Source organism: Symphodus melops, assembly GCF_947650265.1.
Source record: "Symphodus melops genome assembly, chromosome: 2".
NCBI classification, from domain to species: Eukaryota; Metazoa; Chordata; class Actinopteri; order Labriformes; family Labridae; genus Symphodus; species Symphodus melops.
In genome coordinates this window covers 6928332-6951607 of record NC_136692.1, presented here as the reverse complement: position 1 = coordinate 6951607, position 23276 = coordinate 6928332, and the positions used below count along the sequence as shown (strand labels likewise).

The 23276-nt window shown below is 40.2% G+C and overlaps 1 protein-coding gene across 2 annotated transcripts in view; it reads right to left on the bottom strand.

Moving 5' to 3' along the window:
- The window catches only part of ctnna2 (catenin (cadherin-associated protein), alpha 2), a 280279-nt gene that overhangs the window by 214480 nt on the left and 42523 nt on the right, over positions 1–23276 (bottom strand). For both annotated transcript variants that reach the window (XM_079338023.1, XM_079338024.1), the window contains one exon: positions 498–701. In XM_079338023.1, coding sequence (XP_079194149.1) covers positions 498–701 — 204 coding nt within the window. The remainder of the gene's footprint in view (positions 1–497; positions 702–23276) is intronic.

Below are 23276 nucleotides of genomic sequence, written 5' to 3'. Positions count from 1 at the left end.
AGGCTTGAGTGCTTTTTTATTCTGCGCCGCAAACCACTTTCTTTTTTTTTTAACCAATTTTGTTGGTAGCATTTCTTTTGTTCGCCTCAATTTGTTGTTGTCAGTCAATAAGCGACAATCATTTAGTCCCAAAAAAAACAAGATTGATCTCAACCTATCTTAAAGCTGATTTCAAACTGCTGCAGTGTGTTTGCAGTTCCCATTAAGAAAAAGTCCCAAACCCCCAACCAGACAAGCAAATAATATTGGTGGAATTATGCTGAGATGAACCGACAAGTATGCATCCATCTATGGTTCGGGGTCACAGGGAGCTGAAGCCGCGCCCAGCTGTGATTGGGTGAGAGTCGGGGCACATCCTGGAGTGTGTTAGTCAATCACAGGGCTGACATAATAGAGATAACAACCATCCACACTCACATCAGTGTTTCCCCTACCATTAAATAAATATGCATAGTTGCATTTAGAAGGTAAGTATAAATCACAAGAGAAAAACTCACATTGTTCATGTACTCGCTCAACAAGTCTTGAAGGGCCTGTCGAACTGCGTTGCACTCAGCCACGATGCGTTCACGGCGGTCGTCGCGTGTGCACGAGGAGTCGGCCATCAGTGCAGCTCCGCTGATGATGCTCTCCAAGCGTTCCTCCAGAGAGGGACGGAAACGAGCCTCACTGAATGTTAGCGGGTCCAGGATGATCTTGTTCTGGAGGGCAAACAAAGAAAATAAGGAAGGTCAGGAGATAAACACAAAAGCGTCTGGGCTGAAGCACGACCTAATGAGGTCCACAGTCCGTGTCCTGGAATAAACTGCATTCCAAATATAAAGGAAATGTTAGTCTTAGAGAAGGACCATGATCTCATGGGTTGGTTATTTCAAGAAAAAAAGGGATCTTTGGTTTATGTATTTACACGTGTGATGTGGTCTGGTTTGTGGTTAATGAGAGTCTCCCGTGTGAGCAAACAAAGTACAAGGATGTACCACATATACGAGCGAAGCAGTGGTTGGCCGTCAGGAACAGCAAGGCCTTCTCTACTGCTCCAAACACTGTCAGTTTCTCTTAGTATCATAGCCTCTCTCGCCCTCAGTTGCACTGCTTCCAGTGCAGCTCCTTTTAATCAAAGTTTTTTAATCCGGTCAGATTTTTTTACCACTGCGTTGTCTCCAGGTCAGAAAGTCTGCCCTGAGGCCTTCTGAAGAGCATCCCTCTGCAGTACAGCTTCCTGGGGACAATATTGTTGATCGTTTTATTCTTTGACCAATCACGCGACATCCTATCTTAAGAGCAGAACAGTGAAATATGAATGAACTCATCTCGTTATGTTCTGAAAATGTGTTCAGGGACGAGCATGACTTTGAAATGAAACGTAAAAAAAATACACGTATGGATAAATATAACCCTGGGATTGTGTTTGTTTTGTCTTTGATTAGAAATGTTCACTTGCATCTGTAGAAGGTATAAGAATAAAAACAAACTATTTCAAATATATATAACTATTTAAAATATTTCACAGGTACATACAAGTTCGAAAATGAGTAGCATTCGTTTCAGGAGCATAAACACATCTCTGTCTGTTTTCAGAAGTTGGCAACAACAATTTTGACTAAAGTTTGTTTACAGTCGGTTGGATGTATTGAAGTGCAAAACAAACATCTACCATGAAGTCAGGTAACACCAGGAGTGCATTGAGAAGGTGAAACACGGGGTCGCTCGAATTGAAGAGAATAAACTCAAAGTGATGTTCTACCTAAAAAGACTCTCGGCATTAAACACCCTCTCCCTGTGCGTTTGGAAGATGCGGCGCCGTCTGAGCTAACAACCAGAGGAGAGAGAGGGGAAAAAAAGGCTGGCCATAATGTTTGGTACAGCTCTTCTAGTTCTGGTAATTCATGTCTCTCTCTTTATCTCGGACGGCTTAAGTACAGTGTGAACCCACAGGGATGTGCCCCCCCCCTCCCCTCCACTGTATAACGTTGGTTCATCTTGTGTTCTTTGTTAGTGGCACAAAATGCGTTCGTAGAATGCATGTTTCTTTTTATACTCCAAAACAGCACGAGGTTGTTATCTCTGCACTTCCAGCTTTAATGGTAAAAGCAGCCGGCGTCATTCAGTGCGTTCTGCAAGAAGGCAGCAGCTCTGATGTGAAGCCCTGATTTGTGTAAAAAAAAGAGTGAAAAACTCAGGTAAATATCTAAGAGCAACACTCAAGAGGCACAAGACATGAGAGTTAGTGAAAGGTGAATAAGGTAGATGTGTCCACACATGAATGACACAGACATGAGAGAATATGTTGATTGACCAAAGCTCCTCATGCCTTTGTTTGAACTATTTTCATACAGCTGCTTTGCTCCAGATGCTTTTTCCTAACCTTTCGTTTAGGACCCCCCCCCCCCCCCCGAGTGAGATTGGACTATCTAATAAAACACTTCACAGCGTGGGTAGCATTTTAAAGGATTATTTTACAAACTGCTGATGGATATGGTCGATACAGTGGAAATGCACACACAAAAAAAGCTGTGGAAGGAGCTGCTGTGAGAGGAGGAGTGCAAGCGTGCGTCTGCAGCGTCATGTAATGACGTTTAATATCAAATCAAGGCCGACAGTATTCCGCCATATAAGTAATCCACCATTTAAAGACTGACATGCTCTCTGTCTCGCTCCTTAACATAGTTTAGTTGATTGTTTTGAGGCTGCTAAGAGTTTCCACCGCAGCCTCGTCCTCAAAGGAGAACTCATCGAGCTGATTTACCTGTAACCGAACCTGGAGAAACGAGGTCATCAATGTGGTTCTTTTAAAAGCACGTGTTTTTAAAATCACTCTGGAAGGAAACTTTTATTTACAAGCCATTGCTACTGGTGAGTTGAGAAAATTTACCCGTCACTGCAAATAAACCCATATTTGGGCGGGTGCTAATTCCCAACTCTGAAGTGTGTGTGTGTTGTGATTGCGTTTGTGTGTTTAAGACTTAAGTTAATAGATCTGGGTTTTTTGTTTTTGTTTTTTTCTGTAGACTTAAACAATGCCATTTCATGAGATCAACTTATTTCCATTTATTTAAATTTGGGAGCAAGAAAAACGTATGTATCAGAAAAAGGAGACAACTATTTCTACATCCAAACAACGACATGTGCCTCCCAATTTTCGACACGTTTTTAATTATATCCCTAACATCTATTAACAGGAGAATATTCAACTAACAGCAGTTTGACTTCACTCTTACCAACGTCGGCTCAACAAAACCAATTAAAGAAGTGCTTTTAATGCTTGAGCGCGCAGCCCGACCAAAGTTGCATCTCAGTGTCAACTAAGCTGTGAATAAACAAAACATTCATCAAGTAGTCTGTGGGGGAAGAGCTCTGTGAAATACAGGCCGAGCTGTACATGTGTTGTGGAAATAATACGGAGCAAAGGTGCAGTGTTTGGTCTCTCCTCTCAGCTGGTCTAATCCTGGGGCAGACTGTCAAATCATGCGTATGAACATGCAAAGTGAGAGAGTGCTAGCCTAACCTACTTTTCATCTACAGCCTGCAGGAGAGAGGAGTAAATACAAGGTTGTGTATCATAAAAATAAATTAGAAAGGGAAAAGGGGAAGGCAGCGAGAGAGGGAGAGTTTGGGGCTTAAACAAATAAATAAATCACAGGAAGGAAAAGTTATTTGGGAGAGTCTTCAGGAAGAACAATCAGAGTAAAAATGTTCTGAAATGGAAAACCATGAAGAAAAACAATTCCTGTTGTTTTTTTGTTTGAAAAAAATAAAATAAAAAAGCAAGATGTCAAGGAAAAAGTGAGCCAAACTAAAAAGTGACCTCAGAAAAGTATAGCATTATTTGTATAAAGATTCCGATGTGTTCTTTTACTATTACAAGTTAAGTCACATCCTGTGATACATCCCAACGACTTGACTTGTTTGTATTTATAGGCAATAAGAAATACATCGTTTGAGTATTTACTGACATTTCATTCCATTAATTCCCTCTAGCTTTTATTGAAGATTGGTCGAGCAGGAGTAGATCAATGTGCAAAAACAGATTTTGATTAATACGTTGTCTAAAAGCCCGGGATGCAAACATTAGCGGATGAAAGCATATATTCAAAAAGCTGCTATTGCAGTAATCGATACGTCACTGAGCAGTGGATTAATTGATGTTTTTCTTAACACAGAAAAGCCTTTCATTTTGTCTCTTTGACTTTGTTTCTCACGGCCTGCTTCTAAAACAACATTAGACTTGGACAGATGTGAAATGAAGGAGAACGTAGATGAGAGGTGTATTAGATCTATTCTCTATGTACTACAAACAGACTCTTTATTCACCTTTCATCTGACTCTAAATAAACACCCTGACAGCCTAATGTTTTGTTTTGCTCATTTTACCAAGAAATACAGTTTGCTTTGTTATGTTTAACTTTCTGATGTAAAGCCTGCACAGTCCAGCTTAGTGCACGTCCCTTTTAAGACTTAACACGTCTAAATGGATAAGCCATAGTTTAGATTGATATCACCCTAAATGTAACCTATATACAACATTATATATAACATTTTTTAAACATTTTAATGTTAAAAAGGTCCAAAAACAATGGAAAACTTCTTGTTTTCAATGGCAACAACTATCTTATTGCCTCATTTTATCATATTTAGTTTCTCTCTTTTCTTGTAAGCGTCCTTTCTTTTCCTTTCTTAAGAGCATTGGATCTCAACTGGTGGGTTGGAACCCGAAAGTGGTTGATAGAGCCATTTTCATTGGGTTGAAAATGTATGCCTGAAAGAAAAAAAAAAGTTGAGTCATAAAGTCTCAGTTTCCTTTACATTTCATTTAAGGCAAAAACAAAGGTTAGTCCTCGTTCTCGAGCTTTGTTGCTAAATTGCTTTTTTTTGTGTTGACATCTCCATCCAAAATCAGAGCCTTTAACGAAGGCAAAGAGAGACAATGGAGATCAATACACCGTGGATCTCAACAAAGAAGGATCCAAAGAAGAAAAGAACATCAAGGGGAACTGAGAACATCCCTTTGCTGTACTCGATTGTTATTCCACACAGCGTGTCAGGTTGCAATTATCACTGGGAGTTGGGAATAGGCAGAGTAGAAAGAGTGGCAAATGCTCGGTTGACAAAGGCTGAGAGGTTTTCAAGGTAACTGGCACTGGCTGAAGACGTCCTCCAAGAGGCTCGCAGACGTGACTGGTTTTGTTAGTTCCCTTGACGAGTTTTGCAGTGTTAGTAGCCTTTGTGTTGCCAGTAGTGGAGTATCAACTACTCTGCTTATTGATTAGGAGGGAATCCCAATGTTAAGGTAACAAACAAAAAAAGAAACTGACACATAGGCAAGTGAGAATAATGCCATAGTTTTAGGAGGCTTAGGAAAATGGACATAGCCAAAGCATATCCAATTCAAAGCTTGCTTAACCAGGTGATAACCTCAGTACAATGAACTAAAGGACCTCCCTTTGTCTATTTTCTTTACAGCAAAAAACACCCGTTCAAATTCTACATGAGGATTTTTCATTTCCACTTCTTCCGCTCTTCAAACTGTTCACAAAGCAGAGTCAGCTACTGAGCAGTGTGACTGGCAAATGGGGATTTAGTGTATTGTTCGAGGATAATTCAGCAGAGTATATTTGCTGACACCGACTTTTGAAACCTTTCATAGCAGCAAATCAAAACCCTAACTGTTCAAAACCCCTTAAATGAAAGAGTACATTCATCTTAGCAGAACGCCAGGTCAAACTTAGTTTGCTTTTTTTTGTAATACATTATACAGCAAAGTGAAATGTACTCCAACGAAACAGCAGCCAGTCTGAGATTCCCAAATGGTTTAAGGAGAGATATATTGTACTTTAGAGCAGCTGGATGTATTATACCTGCAGGCTGATGAAAGAGTTAAGTTAATTTCCTGAATTCTAGGCCAGGCTTTAAGCTTCAACGTGAATGTTGATTTTGACAGTGTATCATGACCGGAGGCAGCCTTTTGTGTGCCCCACAAAGAGTGAGGTCATTAGTTTGGCCCCACTTTGGGGCATTAACTAGTGAGACAGGGCACATGTCACATCAGCGCATCTCAAGTGAGCCTTCCAGGACTTTCTAATATTTGATGACAACTGTTTTGTCTAAGAGGGAAGTTAAACAAAGTCTTGAGCAAAAGCACTGGATGGCCTCTAGTACTCCAGAGTTCAAGGGCTGTTTGGTTGTGACTTTTACTCTGTTTGACAAAGCTCTGCCCACACTGGCCTCAGGGGGGCATTAGTCATAACCCACTCCCTGATTGATTAACCTAATGAAGAGAGCCTGACTCAGTGTTAAGAGTTTAGACTTCTATTGTGACACATTGGTGGGCAACTACAACAGCTCTAACAAGGGCTATTTGTGTGGCCGTGCTTTAGTAGGAGTAGATTAGTTCAGTGACTTTAAAACTTCAAAGAGTTACAGTAACCACACAAAGTGGGTGCAGATGAGTGTAGTTATCAAACCTCTTTACATTATATCACTGTATATCACCCTTTAAATTTGTACCTTTTCACACACACACTAAACTCCTGAAAAAAATCTAAAAATGTTTGGGACTAGCTTCATGTGTGAATGCAAATGGACAAATATTTCATCCCGACCATAGAAAGACTTCCTTTCCTTTTCAGGCTCATTTTTGCCGTTTGAGTCTGGGTGAGCACCACTTTAATTTGATCAAAAGCTGAATGAAAAAATAAAGTATTCATAAAGAAGCAGTATGTACCCTGACATATGACTATGTTGTACTTTCGTATGTCGTCTATTTTTGCACACGGTGGACCTCCTGTAGAACACTAAATATTTCAAGCTTGTTGCCTAGACGTTCTATTGTTAAGTAAGCGGGGGTAGTGTTGAATCTTTCACATGCAAAAACAGCAGGGCCCCAAAGTAAAATAACTTCATAATGTCTCGTTTACATGGTTTCATATAGAACTGAAGCAACGTTGAATGAAAATGGGGGGACAATCTGAGTGTTAATTCCTTTCTTAAGAAAGAACCAAAGACCCCTGTTGAAGCCCTTAAAGCCAAACAACAGGTGGAAATACATTTGAGAAGATTAACTTGTTTAAATGAAACTGTTTTCAATCAGCATAAAACAAAACAAAAAAAAAAAACGCCTAAATGTCATTTGAGCAACACAACTGTGTGATTAATCAAACCAAAATATTCTCCAACAAAAGAGAAGCCCAAAAAAAACAAACATGTCTAACCATTGTGGTGCATAAATGGGACCCAACTGGACCTGTCAATTAGAAACCAACAGTGTACTCCACTGCAGTCCATCTGTGGTGAAAATAACCCAGCATGTACTGCCCTTCGTAATGAAAGTTCATATTTCAATTGGTTTGGCTGGAGCTACATTTCCAAGAGAGAGGGAAAAAACATCTGAACCTTCAGCCATGCTTTATTCCTTATTATCATCATCATGAGTAGCGCAAAATTCATTTTTATGAATTCACAAAAACATATAACACGGTGTGAATCTTTACCAGCATAAATGTCCATGTCATTTTTTTTATTTTAATTAACAGGGGATATATATGTACATATAAAGCATGTTGGCAGGTGTCATGATGATAGCTGAGTAAAAAGATGATTCAAAAACAGAAAAGGGTATTTCACCAGAGCTTTGGGATCGAACAGGAGAAAAAGAACAATCGGGGGTATAACATAAAAAAAACGGTACTTCAAATGTAGTCACCTATACTGTTCGGCAGCTTGACCCCTCAGGAAATAAGAATATTCACTTTGGGGAAGGATGTTCTTGCTGGGCTCCATAAAAGACTATTTGAATTATTAACTTAAGTGGTTTTGTTGTTGTTGTTTTTTTTTGTTGCAGCTTCATGTTGTATTTTAAACATGCACTGATGCAGAATGTAGTAAAATGGTCTCTGACTGGTGAATATATCACACAAACATCACATTAAAAATCTAAAAGTCAAACATTCGTTAATATTTAATGAAGTCGGGGAAAAGAAGGGCAAAATGGAGCAGAAAAAGGAACAGACACATGAATTAATAAAATAGTGTAACCAGCAGGAAATCAAGCTAAAAGCGCAGTGGTCCTAAAATAGTCAGTGCATGCCCCATTGAGTTTACTGGGTCCAGTTTGAATACAGTTTCTCCTACTACCACTACCAACTCCAACATGTGCCCTGACACGAGTTATTGAGGCTTATTTGGAACATAAACAAGAGCAGAATTACTGTACACATGTTAATTAGCTGCACTTTGAACAAAGACAAAATGCTTTGCCGACTGCCAACAGGGACGAGCTCAGTCAACAATCCGACTCTATTCTCCAGATGTCGTCAGCCTGTTTGAGGAATTACACTATATGAATATTTTGAGGGGAGTTGTTTATTTGAGGATGAGGTGAAAGAGAGGTTGAAAGATAGAGAAAGTTAGACAAATACACAGATGGAAAAATGAGCCCTCAAAAAAACATGGAGACAATTCTCCCTGGTAAGGAAATCTTGATTCATGATTAAACTCTGGTTTTAATTAAGAAACATGCAAATGTGATCTGTCTCAAATCTGCACTCGCCTACATCTGCATATACTCTACATGACTGGAGTGAATACATAAAAACTTTTTGTCCAATCAACAGTTTTACGTAACATCCAAGAAGTTCTGTTCTCTGTGGGAAAGCCTTCTTCAAGTACTCATCGAATGCACAATGTTTGAATGTTCTTTCTTTTTTTTTTTTTTTTTTTGAGTTGACAACATTCCCTTTTCGGTAACTCAATGTCTGTCTCATCACAGCTCTTTAGCCTTGGGTTTGCATAACTTGACATCTTAGTGCTTTTCCTATCTGTCTTCTTTTTTTTTTTTTTACCGCCCAAAAAAGTAAAACAATATAAATATATAAATATTAAAAGCAAACAAAATGACAATACAGTTTACAGCTGTGTAAGTGGTAAAGCACTGATTGTATGTGTGTGTGTGTGTGTGTGTGTGTGTGTGTGTGTGTGTGTGTTTTCTCTTCCTTATTCAGCCATATTGGCCACAGGAAGTCCAAGAAAGAAAAAAAAGAAGCTTGTATGCATCTCAGCTTTGTTACCATGGCAACATATAAAACAATCACACATCGAGATCCTTAATGAAAAACAGTACTTTTTGGTTCCTGTAGATCAGGGGTGTCCAAAGTGCGGCCCGGGGGCCATTTGTGGCCCTTGAGTGGATTTTTTGTGGCCCTTGACTTCAAATTGAAGAATCAGAAGATTTTGGCCCCAGGCCTCATCAGATGGCATATTTCGTTCTTTTTTTGTTTTTCATGTTAGCGAGGGAGACCTATAAAAGCCTGACTATTCTTTCCAAAAAATTAGAACACAACAGTTTCCCACTGCAATTAGTTATTGTGTATTTACATTATTTTTTGAAGAGGTCAAAATACAAAAAGTTCCTTCCAATATTTATATATATATATATATATATATATAAAAAAACCTGTGGCCCGTGAGCGATTCTAACGCGACAATTTTGGCCCGCAAGAAAAAAAGTTTGGACACCACTGCTGTAGATGATTGGCCAGTACTGAGAGGACCATTAAAGTCCAGGACAAAGGTTGCTCCTATGGGTAAAATGATAACGTGGTGAATATTATTAAAGATTGATTCCCTGCGCATAATAACAGTGGGGATCAAGCAGTGGCTCTTCAACCTGCAGCTGTCACTCAGTGTGTCTCTATCACCAGACACATGATGGTCATTAACTGCAGTGATTTGCCTGAGGGTTGTCACCTACAGACGTCCATCAGACTTCAAGATTCAATGGCCGGTTTCTTGTGTCACACCTGTCCATCTGTCCACATGCGATCATGTCCATAATGAAGTGACTTAACATAAACTGAAGTAACTATACATTACAAATGGGTCTTTGAAGCTTAAACAAGAAATTAATCCTGCTATTGGGGATTGTATTTCTCATGTTTTATGCTTTATTTAAGGTTTGTAAATTAGGTTTAATTTGCTGGAAAGTATTTAATTCAGGTGTTCAAGCAGTAAACAGAATTATCTCAAGACTTGTGTTTTATATTTAGACATCTTGAATATTTTGTGTTCCAACTAATGAAAAGAAAGGTCGATAAACATAGCTATCGGTACTGGATCAGTGTAGATTAAAGTATTGATAAAATCCAAAGGATACCAATCTGTAATCATACAGCAAGAATAAAGCCTTTCTTCTTCTGTTTTCCAGGCGCACTTAGGAAACAACCGAAGGTCACTTGTCTTTAAACAAATGTGCTGTATGCGCATGCTGTGTGATAAAAAGGCAATCACCAAAACGATGTACTCTCCTAATGCGATGCTCACGATACTGAAGGTAAGATATTGCTCAAATTGAAAACTGTGTAGGTTAAATTATGAGTGTGTTCTCAAATGTTTATTAATGCAGCAGATGCACACAGACAGAGTCGTAAATCAAACTGTACAGTAGCATAATAAGGCCAGCAAGGCTCCTTTTCTTGCCCAGGTATACCAGCTGGAATAGTGCCCAGACTCCCTGTCAGTAGATGGGGAATGGAGACCCATAGTAAACGAGAGGGGGGGGGTTGAGGGGGACTTTTGGATTTTTTTTAATTTCACGTTTGATCTAAAGAAAAATGTGATGTACTTAACATATCTATCAGAATGCTTTTTGCTCCCCTGTCCCTCAATAGTACTCACGAATATCTTATTCAACTATAACATTTTCAATGACCCTGTTAAAGCTTTTACACAACATTTCCCCCGACTCGCAAAACATTACAAACTGCTCTTTAATGGCTTTTTCCACAGAGTTCTGTGGAACTATTTTCTTACCAACCTTTTGTCTCTGCCTCTTAGTTAATATCAACTTCCTGGTTTATGTTTATGAGGCTGTCTGTCAACCAGTCATCCTTGCTGAAGGGTATTTAATGAGCTCAACTGTATCATCTCTTTGCTGTCATTTCATTGAATGTCATTTTCCCTTCCGCAACCTCAACAATGGCCTCAAGACTTATCTAGGGGTGCCTGAGAGGGATCACTGTGATGGATGTAATTTATTGGGCTTAACCATCTATCCATCCATCCATCCATCCATCCCTTCATCCCTCCATATCTATCAAGTTTTCTTGTTAGAGTATAAGGAGTTGTTGCGACCCTGCAAATGGAAGCAACAAAAGAAATATGAAATAGTCTCAAAGTTGACAGCAGTGGAAAATCGTAAAAAAAAAAAAAAAAAAAAAGGATACCATATGGGGGTTATCAGCAAAGGCACATCGGCTGTCTTACCCACTTATCTCGCTTAATGTGTTCAAGAGATAGGTGGAATCAATGTTTCTGGAAGTCAGTGTGTGATTTGCTGTTCAGTTATTGGCAAGTTACAGAAAAGAAAAAAGAGATTTAAAGAATTAAAGGAACAACTAGCCAAACTCATGTCAGACATTTAAGAACATTAAATGTCACTTTATGTATAATTATACCTTGATGTGTTTTTTTCTGTTTTGTTTACATTTGTAAATCGAATCTCCTGATTTACCAAAGCAGGTTATTTATAGCCGCCTCACAGAAGACAAATGTGTAACAGCTATTAACTTCGACACTGATACCAATCTCAGTGTTTCGTGTCCTTAAGAGAAACTCATTGTTGGAAGTGGTGGTGATTATGTTTGCCTTCCAAAAACAGAAAACAAAACACAAAGCAATCAAAGACAAGGACAAAAACTGCGAACACAATCAGTCGTGCGAGATTCTGCAACAGTGCCGGAGGAGGAGAGACGATTAACTGACCTCCAGCTCGAGTTGAGTGAGTCTGTTACCCATAACATCTTGTTACAGAGAGGCATCCCTCCCCCCCACTCACCCACCCATACATTCAGAGCCAATCTCAAAATACCTGTGACAGTGCCCTTCACAGTAAAGCTGGGGCCAAGAAGTCAGTAAGTGAAAGCCGTGATAAGACCAAACCTGCCAGACGTGAGCTGCCTTCACACAACGAGCAGCAGGAAAAGAAAAGATAATGATATAATATTACATTTTCTATTATCTCATTTAATGGTTTGACAGACCTTTCTCTGCACCGGCTCATCCACACCTGTGGAAAAAAAAAAGAACACCTGGCTGCTCTTCACGCCAACTATTGAGGGGAATTTCCAACCATATCTCGAGTTATCAGCGTCGGGATAAAGTGTGTTGGGGGAAAAAAAAAAAAAAAAACGTGTGTTTTCGCAGACCATCTCTGTGTGTCTGGGATGAAGCTCGCTGAAGCTGCAACATCTGTTGAGCCATCATTTCAGATCTTTTGTCATATTCAGCTTGGATTTCACAATTCTTGCCTTTGCTTAGTAACGAGATGAATATCCAAATGTAAGAAGAAAAAAAATACATAAATTGAGTGTTGAATATGAATTAGACAGGAAAATATTTCACCGTCTACTGCTGACTGAGATATTCCCCTGTAGCTATTGGAAACATAATAATAATTTATGGCAAAAAAAAAATCTGGAATTATTATACAGTATGTGTGGGCACTTCAGGCCCAGCTGTGTCAGAAGAATAACTCACTTTGCTTGCACAGTAAAGCGCATGCTTGTGAATGTATTGCCACAATTAACAACAACTAGCATCAAGATTAAAAATCGACACTCAATCCTGGGGAAATTATCTGAAAACAAAAATATAGATTTAACCATATTATCATATAAAATAGAACAGAACAAGTATATCAAGTGGGCAGTTTAATATGTGTCCGTTTTCTTTACTTATATCTCTGTTTTGCACACTTGCAGTTGTTTAGTCAGTGTACTTGCATGACATTACCCCCTGCAGACATGGGGCACCTCAGTGCTGGTATTAACTCCAGGCTGTAAGTCTGAGGGGAACATTAGAGGGGGATTGCATGGTCTCGGTGTGAAAGAAGGAGCCCTTCGCTGAGTGCAGGACACGAAACAGGCAGATGTTAAAGCCTGAGATCTTGCGCTGTGGTGAGGCCCATATAGGGGCCATCGAAAATTTAGCCACAGAGTGCAGAGAGAGAGAGAGAGTGAATGTTACGGTAGTTTATTCCTGTGCTGTGACCCCGAGACCCCATGGAACTGTCATAGCTGTGAGAAGTAATAGTACAGGTATAGGGACATGGCAGAAAAACTGTGGGAGATTGAACTACGACAAACTAGCTCCTTAAGTTCACAGGAGTAGCACCGTGAAATGAATCCCTGAGGCAAAAAAAAAAAAAAAAAAGACTTATGATCAAACATTGCCACAGCATTTAAGAAGAGGGGGTTAGTAGCACAACCAAGGTGGACCTGCTCATCCCAATTTATAACCAACTGTTTACTGCAGGAACAAGGAAAACTAAACGTAATGCATTCTAACGGGGTACAAATCGACATTAACCTTTTAAGTGTATCTTCATGTGTGCTTCATACAGTTAAAGAGTAGACAAAGAAGGAATGAAGGGCTTTTCCTCATCACTAAATAAGAGCTGGAGCAGACCGTCAAAGACTTTCTGGAGCAGTGCGTCAAATTGATACTCCTGTGTCTTTATTAAGACCGATCACGGCACCGCAAGGCACCTTAACGTCCGGCGTTGGAAGGAGACAGTAGACACATGCTGTGGACTATTTATCTCCTGCGGCTCTATCAGACAACGCAGGCGTAGTAAAAAAAAAGATTTAAGAGTCAATAAAGCAGCTGCAGCACGACTGTGTGAATAACTGACAGACAGTTATGGGTTAAGGGATCAAATATTGATTTATCTCTTCGGCGGCCTCTTGGTGGGTAGAGGTCTCGAGAAGTCCATCAGCTATTCTTGAATGAAACTTTGCATAACTGTACCGTAAGTGTTTACGAAGTGGACTTAAAAGCCAAACCGCATAAAAAGAACACCACATGAAGAGGGTGTCATATGGAGGCTGTAGTCAGTGACTCAATAATTAGGAGGTGAGAGGATTTTAAGTTCTAACGTCTGCACTGTATTGAACTGAAAAGCATTTTGTAGTGTACCCAGAGTGGGCAAGTTTGGAAATAAGTGGTCTTAGAAAAGGCTAGACAGACAGTTGGAGAAAGTCTTGTCAGTTTGTAACAAGATTTATTCTAATAAATAATTATGTAATAAATACTGCAGCCAGTGCTAAGACAAACAGAGGCTCGTGTCTGTGTGTGCTACTCTAATAAATGTGTTTTTGTTTTAACGTTCTTGGATGGTTCATCATACAACCAGACTAATACTACTAAACCTGTCCGTCTTCAATCGTGAGTGTGTAAAAAATGTTCAGCATGGAATCCTTCTGGGGACTTTTTCATTTTAAAAATGAGTCTACCTGCATTTTTCTTCTCGTGCTTTTTCTTCGCACAATGAATAAAAGAGGGGTTATCCATGAAGGAGAGGAAGAGATGGAAAACATGCAACAGACAGGGAGAGAGAGAGAGAGAGAGAGAGAGAGAGAGAGAGATCCAACACAATCATGTCAGAGTAAGCAGGCTAAAGGTTTTCACCAGCATGCCTCAGGGCAGCCTGGCAATCTGGAGTACCAGAATTTTTTTCCTGGTGGTTCGCCAACCTCTGGGCTTGAAGTGAGAGACCGAACAGGAATAAGAACAGATTCTATCTGGACCAGGGTTCGAGTTAGCTGTTGGGTTCGTCAGCAGACAGGTGTCAATCACTTTAAATGACTTTCTTAATCTCTGTCTGCAGGAACACTTTTGTTGCGTTCTGTCACTGGTGCTTCTGCAGCAATGTCTTTTATTTTCTGCTCATGATATGACATAAGAACAATCCCTGGACACAGTAATTCATATTTTGTCAGTGATTTCAAACCATACGTTTGTAATTACAGTTGTTAAGGGGTCATGTGAAGGCGCTCAACTAAACGCCAGGGAAATATTTATCTATGTATAAAGACAGCTGTAACTCTTTAACAGCACGATTTGTTGCAATTGAGGAACAATTAAAAGAAAACTAGAAAACATGAGTGCACATAAATTAAAAAATTAAGAGTTTACTTAAAACAAGGATAACAGTTTAAATTGCTTAAGTCATGGAAAAACGATTGGAACAACTAAAGCAATGTTGAAATGTTGAAAATAGGTCGCTAAGCTAATCGTAAAGACTTACTGTAAGAAACTCTGTTGTTAATGTTGAGCATTGTGGCAAAGCAGTTACTCTTATCACCCTTCGTTGATCCTGTACTGTAAAAATTGAAGTCGTATCAAATGGAAAAGAGCTCCTCCTTGTACCAAAGGTATCAGTCACTCTGAATCATTTCCGAGGAAATCCTAATCAAAAGCTGTCCCGGAAAAATCCGTTAAACCTCTTCTGATAATGACCCAGCAACTAAAAGCATCCGAAAAATACTGTATCATAATAATCCATCTTTCACTTGCTTGCTGGTCATAGAAAGGCCTCGTATTCATTTTAGTCTGTTTTATAAGCAGCTATAAACATTCTCATGGGAGCTTTGAGTAATGGCAGTAATACTATCGCCAACAAAACCTCCAAATACCGTATGAAACATCTTTTTTTTAAATGAATAACAATACTTACTTTTATGGACCATATTGATTCTGATGCATAGCACCAGATCATGTGTGTTATATATATATATTTCTAATGGAGGTATCTATTGAAAGGAGAAGAAATCTATCTGACCCCCCCGACAATATAAAAGCAGGCATCACACTGTCAGGAGAATAACACCCTAGCTGTTCAGACTTGGAAATGGATCGGGAGGCCCTGTCCAGTTTCCTTTAGAGCAGACAAAAATATACATATCTGCCATAATTGAAAACCGAGCAGGCACATAGGGGGACTTGTCTCTATTTGAATATGAATGCACTTCTCATTTCATTTTCTGCTTTTTCTCAAACCCCGTCTGGTGAAATGATAACCCCAAGCCTTGCTCACTGCCTTTACTTCAATAGAAATCATTCGAGGAGACACTGCCTCCGTCACTGCCAATGTCCCAACCCCCTTTCTCTCTTTTTGGCCCAAATCAGATGTTTTCAAATCAGCACTTCATATTATGGCCTCTGGTACTTCAAAAACCACATTGGCTGGATGGGAGGAAATCTGAAAGATGTGCGTCTTCCACTCATTTGCAAAGAAAGCCAATGGAGGAATCCATATTTCTTCCAACTTCAAGTTGATTGTCATAGAATTGGTCATCATAGTAATGGGTCAATGTAAAATTCTTTGGAAAAAAGACATCATAATAACTTTTGCGGGAAAAAATGAAAAACGTAAACGAACTGTCAGACTAAACCAAAAATGTCTGAGCCTTCGAACGTGAAAAAGTCCAATCATTCATTTCATACTCCAATAATCCATCACAACTGTCTCGTACCGAACAGCCTTCCTTCGCAGTAAATACGCCACAGGATAAACTGAATGTCAAACTTTGCTGTGTTTAAACGGAGCTTTGGATGTGGCCTACAGCTAGTGTAACAAGATCTTTCTTGTTAAAAAAGGGTTTAAGCTCTCTTTTGGGTTTACTGAAAAAGGTCTTACTGCATTAGTTTCTGTTAAAAGGGTATACCTGATGCTTAACGGAGCAATATGTAAGATATCTACTGATTTTATTTCAATGATGATGACCTTACTACAGATCATATCTTTAGACATTAAGGAAGTGTTGACTTCTCTAACAACACTGCAGCAGCCATTATGTGTTCCTCCTAAATTTTGATTTCGGTCCAGAATGATCTGTATGTGTTTTTGGCGTTGGACGATAGGCAGTTTTAAGGCACCCACACGCTGCCATTTTGGACGCCTGTTGGTTGGCCAGGGGAATGACAAACCAACAGACATCGCAGCAATGGAAGCGGGCAAGTGGTAAAACTAAGATAAATACTGGAGATGCTTTTGAAAACTGGAAAGGTGAGAGTGCAGAAAGGGTTTATGACCAACGTAGAGCTGGTTAAAAACTGGTTTGTTGAAATGGTAACTTGCGTGCCCAGTGACTCTAAGAATGATTTAACTGAGATTATTTGTGAATTTAATTTACACAAATAAGCAAAGAGAAGTCTTATAATTCCTGTTGATGAAAAAAAAGTTTGGTTTTTTTATCTCAAAATGTGTGAAAGTATGTTTAAAACAAATAAATGGGACTTGGGAACTGTTGTGAAGTTAATTATTTATTTTCATATCATTTATTCATTATTGTGAGTTTTTTCCTATTCTTCTGAAAGTCATCTGGACTCTTCAACTAAACTTTCTGTAGAAGCCTCCACATTTCACTGGCTATTATTAAAAATCCAACAAAGCACAACTGAACCTCTGCAAAGTTTTTTTTTTCTTTGGAAGATGAATGTCAGACATCACTCAAGTTCTTGCTTTGGGATAATATCTTGTATCTCTGCATCTATCCTATGTGTTTAAGACAGAGGAGAAAAATATCCATTCATAAACAGGAAGTGAACGGTATCTGTTCAATCCCAATAGAACAGGCGCTCTACTCAGCCTGCGTTCAGAACATCAGAGGAGTCTTACTCCTCTTTCACAGTCCAGTCAAAACCATGACTGACAGATCAGACTGGTACAAGAGATCAAACGCACATGATTGTTTTATCTTTCTGCTCTCTTTCCTTTATTGCATCGACTTGTTTTCCTTTGCTCAATTTAATCTACACCACACCAACAGCACATCTATCTCTTCTTTTCTCTTCACTGTTGGTGTATGTGTTCAGTCCAAAGTAAGCCATTTGCTGCTTTCATATTGTGATATTGGATTTTGTAGCTTTTACAACAAAGGCCATTTCATAATCCCATTCAGGTTTAGGGTGGCTTTTAAGGTATTATGTGGTATTTTTGACTCTTAGTAGTACCATGATCCAGTTTCTTTTCCTTTCCTTTCCTTTTTTTTTTTGTATTTGCATCAAAACATCTGTATGTGTTTATATAGGACTCTGTGATTCACAGAGCTACTCGGGACAAGGACTGGTTGTCTCCCTCTGGTTGGTTTACAATGCTTAATTGAATCAAAAATGTTTCTATAATGTTCCTTTCACAAGAGTTCCCAGCATCCTTTGGATTGTTAAATTAAGTGTGATACGACAGTGGAGAACAAATGTTGAAATAGCAGACAGCGAGGCAGCAGCACAGCATGAAACGTGTCATTTGTAATACCAGAGTGAACTACATTACCCCCCATTGAACTTGAATTTAATAGAATTAGGGGTGGATGCAAAAGGAAGCGCTTGTCTGGCAAGGAATTTTGCAAACAACATTTTCTACATCTCTCGAGTTGTTGTTTGCAAAGCTTTGGATCAGTGACACGGCACACTGCAGATTGCATGATGGTCTTCAACTCAACGCTCACAGGCATTTGATCTTCAGTAGTTTGTTTGGGTTTCACATGATTTGCTAAATGAGAAAGGATGTATCAGCAGAGCATGCACTGGTGGATTTTGCAGCTGGGTATTTACCTCTGTGTGGAGAGGCAGTGGGGATGGCGAGCGGGCTGCCAGTGGTCTTGGCAAGGAAGTAAGGGAGGATCATTTTCACAAGTTTCTCATTTAACTGCTGCAGCTTTTTGCGAGATACAGAAGCAGCTCGCAGCCGTCAGCCAACAATTATTTTGCAGTTGGATGCCATTGAGGCAGAAAGTGAGAGAACTCCACAAAACGGTGACGTGCACACATGCCGATGCTTTAGGCCCCATTACAGGATCCGAAAGACTTGAAAAGGGATAAAGGACGAGAGATGTGGAACTAACAAGATGAAGACATAATGCAGGGGGATGCAAGAGTGTGAAAGAGAGCAGTCAATTTCACCGCTGCGAAAGAAGTCTTGACAATGAAAGACATGTTGATGAGAGGGGAGGCATCATCTGACTCTTTGCCAAGATATCATAGAAGGAGTCATTTTCTTCTCAACCTGCAATTTAAAAGGAAAATATCACATAAACTCAATGTTAAAATCTTGAGATTATCAAAACAAGAGGTAAACGACAACTTCAAATTGATATCTGGGTAATGGGAATTCCTCCAACTCTTTCAGGGACATTCATCTTTTTGGTTTTGTGTTCCTCTCATGCAGCGGGCTGCTTTAAATGCTGCATAAGACACCGTTCAAAAACTTAATTGCATCAGACACAACTTGCAGTTTGTAACTTTATGTGATGGGAGAACAAAACAAAAAAAAAAGAACCAGAGAAGAAGAAGTTAGGATCAGGGAGAGCTAGGCTCGGGATCATCGCTGCCGAGCCTCGTACTTACTGCCACAGAACACTCCATTATCTCAAAACGACAGCTAAATTGGCCTGTCAACAAAGCTACACTCATCTAAACAACTTCACTGGTGCATTAGTGCGTCTTCCAAATGTGGATCAGGGCATCTCTTCCATTCTGGGACCCACAGGGGGAAATTAGAGAGTTTTTGAGTGCTGCGCTATTCAAACAGCCGGGCCTTGCTATTGGTTGGTTTCCCTTGCCTATTGGAATCCTAGTCGGGCTGCTTACTTAAGTATTTGTATGACTGCATAAAGTTGAAGTGGGAAAAAAAGGAAAGTCAAACCCAGTGAATCAGGCGAACAAAGTCATGCTGAAGAATATTCGCATGTTTGATGGTGCAGCATTTTTATTTATTTTATTTTTTTTGAAGAAATTTCTTTTTTTGGCTGCTCCGGAGGCCCCAGTAGCCTAGTGGTTAGAGTGTGCGCCCCATGTACGGGGGTTGTAGACCTCCAGGGGTGTGGTCTGTGTTCAAATCCAATGTATGTCTAAAAACAGGCATAAAAAGCCCCAAAAAATGATTTAACACTAGTCCTCCAAACCTTTCAATCCATTATCCATTTTTCGTTGGAAAAACAACAAATACATCTACAAGAAGTCCAGCAACATTGAAGAATTTAAATTTGGATAGTATTGTCCTAATCTTCAATCTTAATCAGAGGATTATCACAGCTCTTAGCTAAGTTATGCGCTGTGCTGTCTATCTACCAACTTATCTTCAGAACTTTACTTAAGTTATCCAACTCTGAATTAAATTGTTAGGGCCTTTTACTCCTGTGAATTTAATTTCTTCAATGTGTGTCTGCTAAATCCCGAAGGCGATGCCCATATCTCCGTTCCAGGCTTCAGAAGACACATCCATCCCCTGAGAGACTGTAAACGCCCCGCTATGCCTCAGGTTTATCAGCCCATTAAAAAAAACACTGCCTTGTGTAAATTAAGGCTTTGCTGGATACTTACCACTAAGCATAATTAAAAAACGGTCACTACATGTGCTACAAAGTTTGCCAAATGTACCAATAGATATTTCATATAATAATTTTAAAAAAATGCAGATCTACAGTATAGCCCAGAGAAGATTTTGATTGCATTTTTTTTTAAAGTCCTCAAAAAATGTTAGTACCAAAGAGAATTGTGTGAAAAGAAAGGTACTTTGCATTTCTATACAGTCACACTATGAGGTGGGGGAGTTTAGCTTAGCAACATGGAGACTGAACATCAGACAAGCAGCTCATTTATAATCTTTTGGTGAGGTTTTGTCTCAAATCCACCAGGACTTCCTTGCCAGATATATCCCCTTTTGCTGAGAGGCTAGCCTCCATAACAAGGCTGAGTTTCTGTGTGTTTGCAAGAGCAAGTGCATAATATTTTTCAGACTAGTTTAAGAATGTGTGTGGGAGGAGTACGTGCATATTAGAAAATCATTAAAAAAAAAAACCTTTTGCGAAGAGCTTTGTGTGGCAGGCAAGGACAGGGAATTTGGCCTTAACAGATTCTGTCTCCACACTTTCCTTCTTATTTTATTTTATTTTTTTATTTACTTGTATTATGTAAAACTAACACGACCACAGGGAGAGTTCACTCTAAACCTTAGCCTTTGCTCTTGGCACTCTAGATAAATTCATAGCAATATCAGCAGCCTGGCTTGTGCATGTCTGTGTGTTTGCATTTGGTAAATGTACTGTATGCGCGGGAGCCGGCATAGCGTGCCTCTGCATTCATGAGACTGAACGGAGCTGAGTGGGCAAAGTCAGCAAGTGGAGCTCTTACAGAGAAGACCTTGACTTAAAGGCATGAGACCTTTATTTTCAATAAAGTCATTCGCTACAACCACTCAGGAAGAGTCTCCAAAGAGTTGCATGCTGAGATGGGTCTGAAGATGCAGCAGGGTGTTTCGCTGCGGTTGTCGTTGCCTTTTAATTTAACATGATTGGGCATTTGTGGAGAGAGTGGCTGGGATTTATTCTAACCACTCTGCTTTTAATTTCCTCCCATCTTACTGAAAATGCCAGCCAAAAAAAAAAAGGAAGAATTTTTCTCAAAACATGCAATACCAAAAGGGGTGAGTTTTAAAGCCAACCTTAGAAAGTCTGTGATGTATTGTTAGATGCATTGCTATGATAAACAATCTGGTGCGTTATCTGAGACGTCCTGAGGCATTTTCTTTATGTTGCGAGCATCACTGAGACATGTAACTTGTTACTGCCAGAGAGCCTTGGCAGAGCATCAGTCAGTCCTAATCTAACAAGACTTAATCTATAACTGGAGATAAACAAGAAGAGCTGACTAAATGTTGAAAGCTGCATACTGAGCTATTTAGGGGAGGGGGAAAGAAAGTGAGAGGCTGATTACAATGGACCTCAGGCTGTATGAGCTACCGATGTATGGATTCCTATGTCCTGTTTCCCAATGACCTCCCCCCCTCCCATATCTGCTCCTTCCGCCTCCTCCACAGCTCGCTCATGCCTCGCCGCCATCGAGACGAGACGGGCGGTGGCTAATTACTGTAGAGCAACAAACAAGCCGATACTTCTCCATCTCCCTGGTCATGTCCCATTACTTCGGTTTAGTTCCTCGATTCATATTTCTCTTGACAGATGCATCTGTCCGTGGAGAATGAGACGGTGTTTTAAATGGGCAGGCAGAGGATGCTGTAAATTAGCTTGTGCACCTCTGGGCTAACGCATTGGCCCAGCCAAGGTGAGAGTGATGTTAGGAGCGGAGTTTTATTGAACACAACAGGGGTTCTTGTCAACAGCTCAATGCCGCTTGGTGTTGTGTTTGATGCTGTTTCAACGCTGAGATCTGTCTATAAATAATTGCATGTTTGGGCATGTTAAACAGGCGACCAAAAAAAGCGCGTTGAACACCCACATGTCCAAGCTGCGAATGAATGTGAGTCAAGGAGAGGTTACAAATCCAGGAAAGGGGGAGTCAACCATGTGGGAAGAAGAACATCACACGCCGCAAATGTTGGTCGTAGTTTCCCCTCTCTGAGCGTGAGAAGCGGAAAAAAAGTGCGAGAGAAATAAGAGAGAGCCGGGAATGAGACAGCAGGGATAGGAGTGCACAGATTGATATAGCAATTACCAAGAAAGCTATCCCTCAGTTAGGAATACATCTACATACATTAGAGCCTGGTTTCTCTCCAGCCACTGTTTCTCGGAGGTTGGCTCAGCAGTGTCTCATACACAAACAGAGCACGCGGCAAAGGTCATCGCCGGGCAGTCAGTGTGCACACGCTCGCAATGAAGAGCCCATCCATCGTACGTGTTGCTCATTTTAGCAAAGGAGAAAATCCATCTCGTTGGCAGGGGAAGAATGAAAACAAACTCCTAAAAAGACAACCAGAAGTCTGTCTACGTATGCAGATATGCAGGGGGGAAAAATGAGCTCCTCCTCAATAGGTTGTTGCTGATGAGGCTTATCCGGAATGCCAATATTTGCTGCAATTGACAGAGTGTTTCTGTGAGTTGTGCCATAAACACAAACGGGGACAGTTACATGTCACTGCACAGATGGCCACATGCATGCAGCGCACGGAGAGCCACTTAAACTTGGTGAGATTCAAAGCACTGGCTATTCTGCACACTTTCCCTGAGCAAGCAAGTAAATCCGGTTATAGTTAGCCTGTGATGTATGCACAGTGCGGTCTGGCATATGCTGGGGGTTTTTTTGCAGCGTGACTACAGGCTTCGCTATCGAGGGGAGTTCTGCATGAAAATATGCTACCAAATCAGAGAACGCATCTAAGCACAGTAGCATCCCAAACACCTCCTGTTGGTTCAGGACACATTAGACAAAGTGAACAAAAAGAGAAAAAAAAAAAAGGAAAGAGAAAGGGAGAGAGGAAAAGAAGAAATAGAAAGGGGGGGGGATGCTGTGTGAATAACTGGCGAACAAAAGAAGAAAACAGAGGAAGAGGACGAGCAGATGGAAATGAAAACCGTGGTAAAATGATCCGGTGCGACTTGGATCCATGCCGCAGGCTGAAAGCTATGCTCTCCCCGTGTGTGCATGTCTGCGCTGTGTGAATGAAATGTGTTGTGGTGCGTGCGCCCGTGTTTGTGCGTGCAAATACA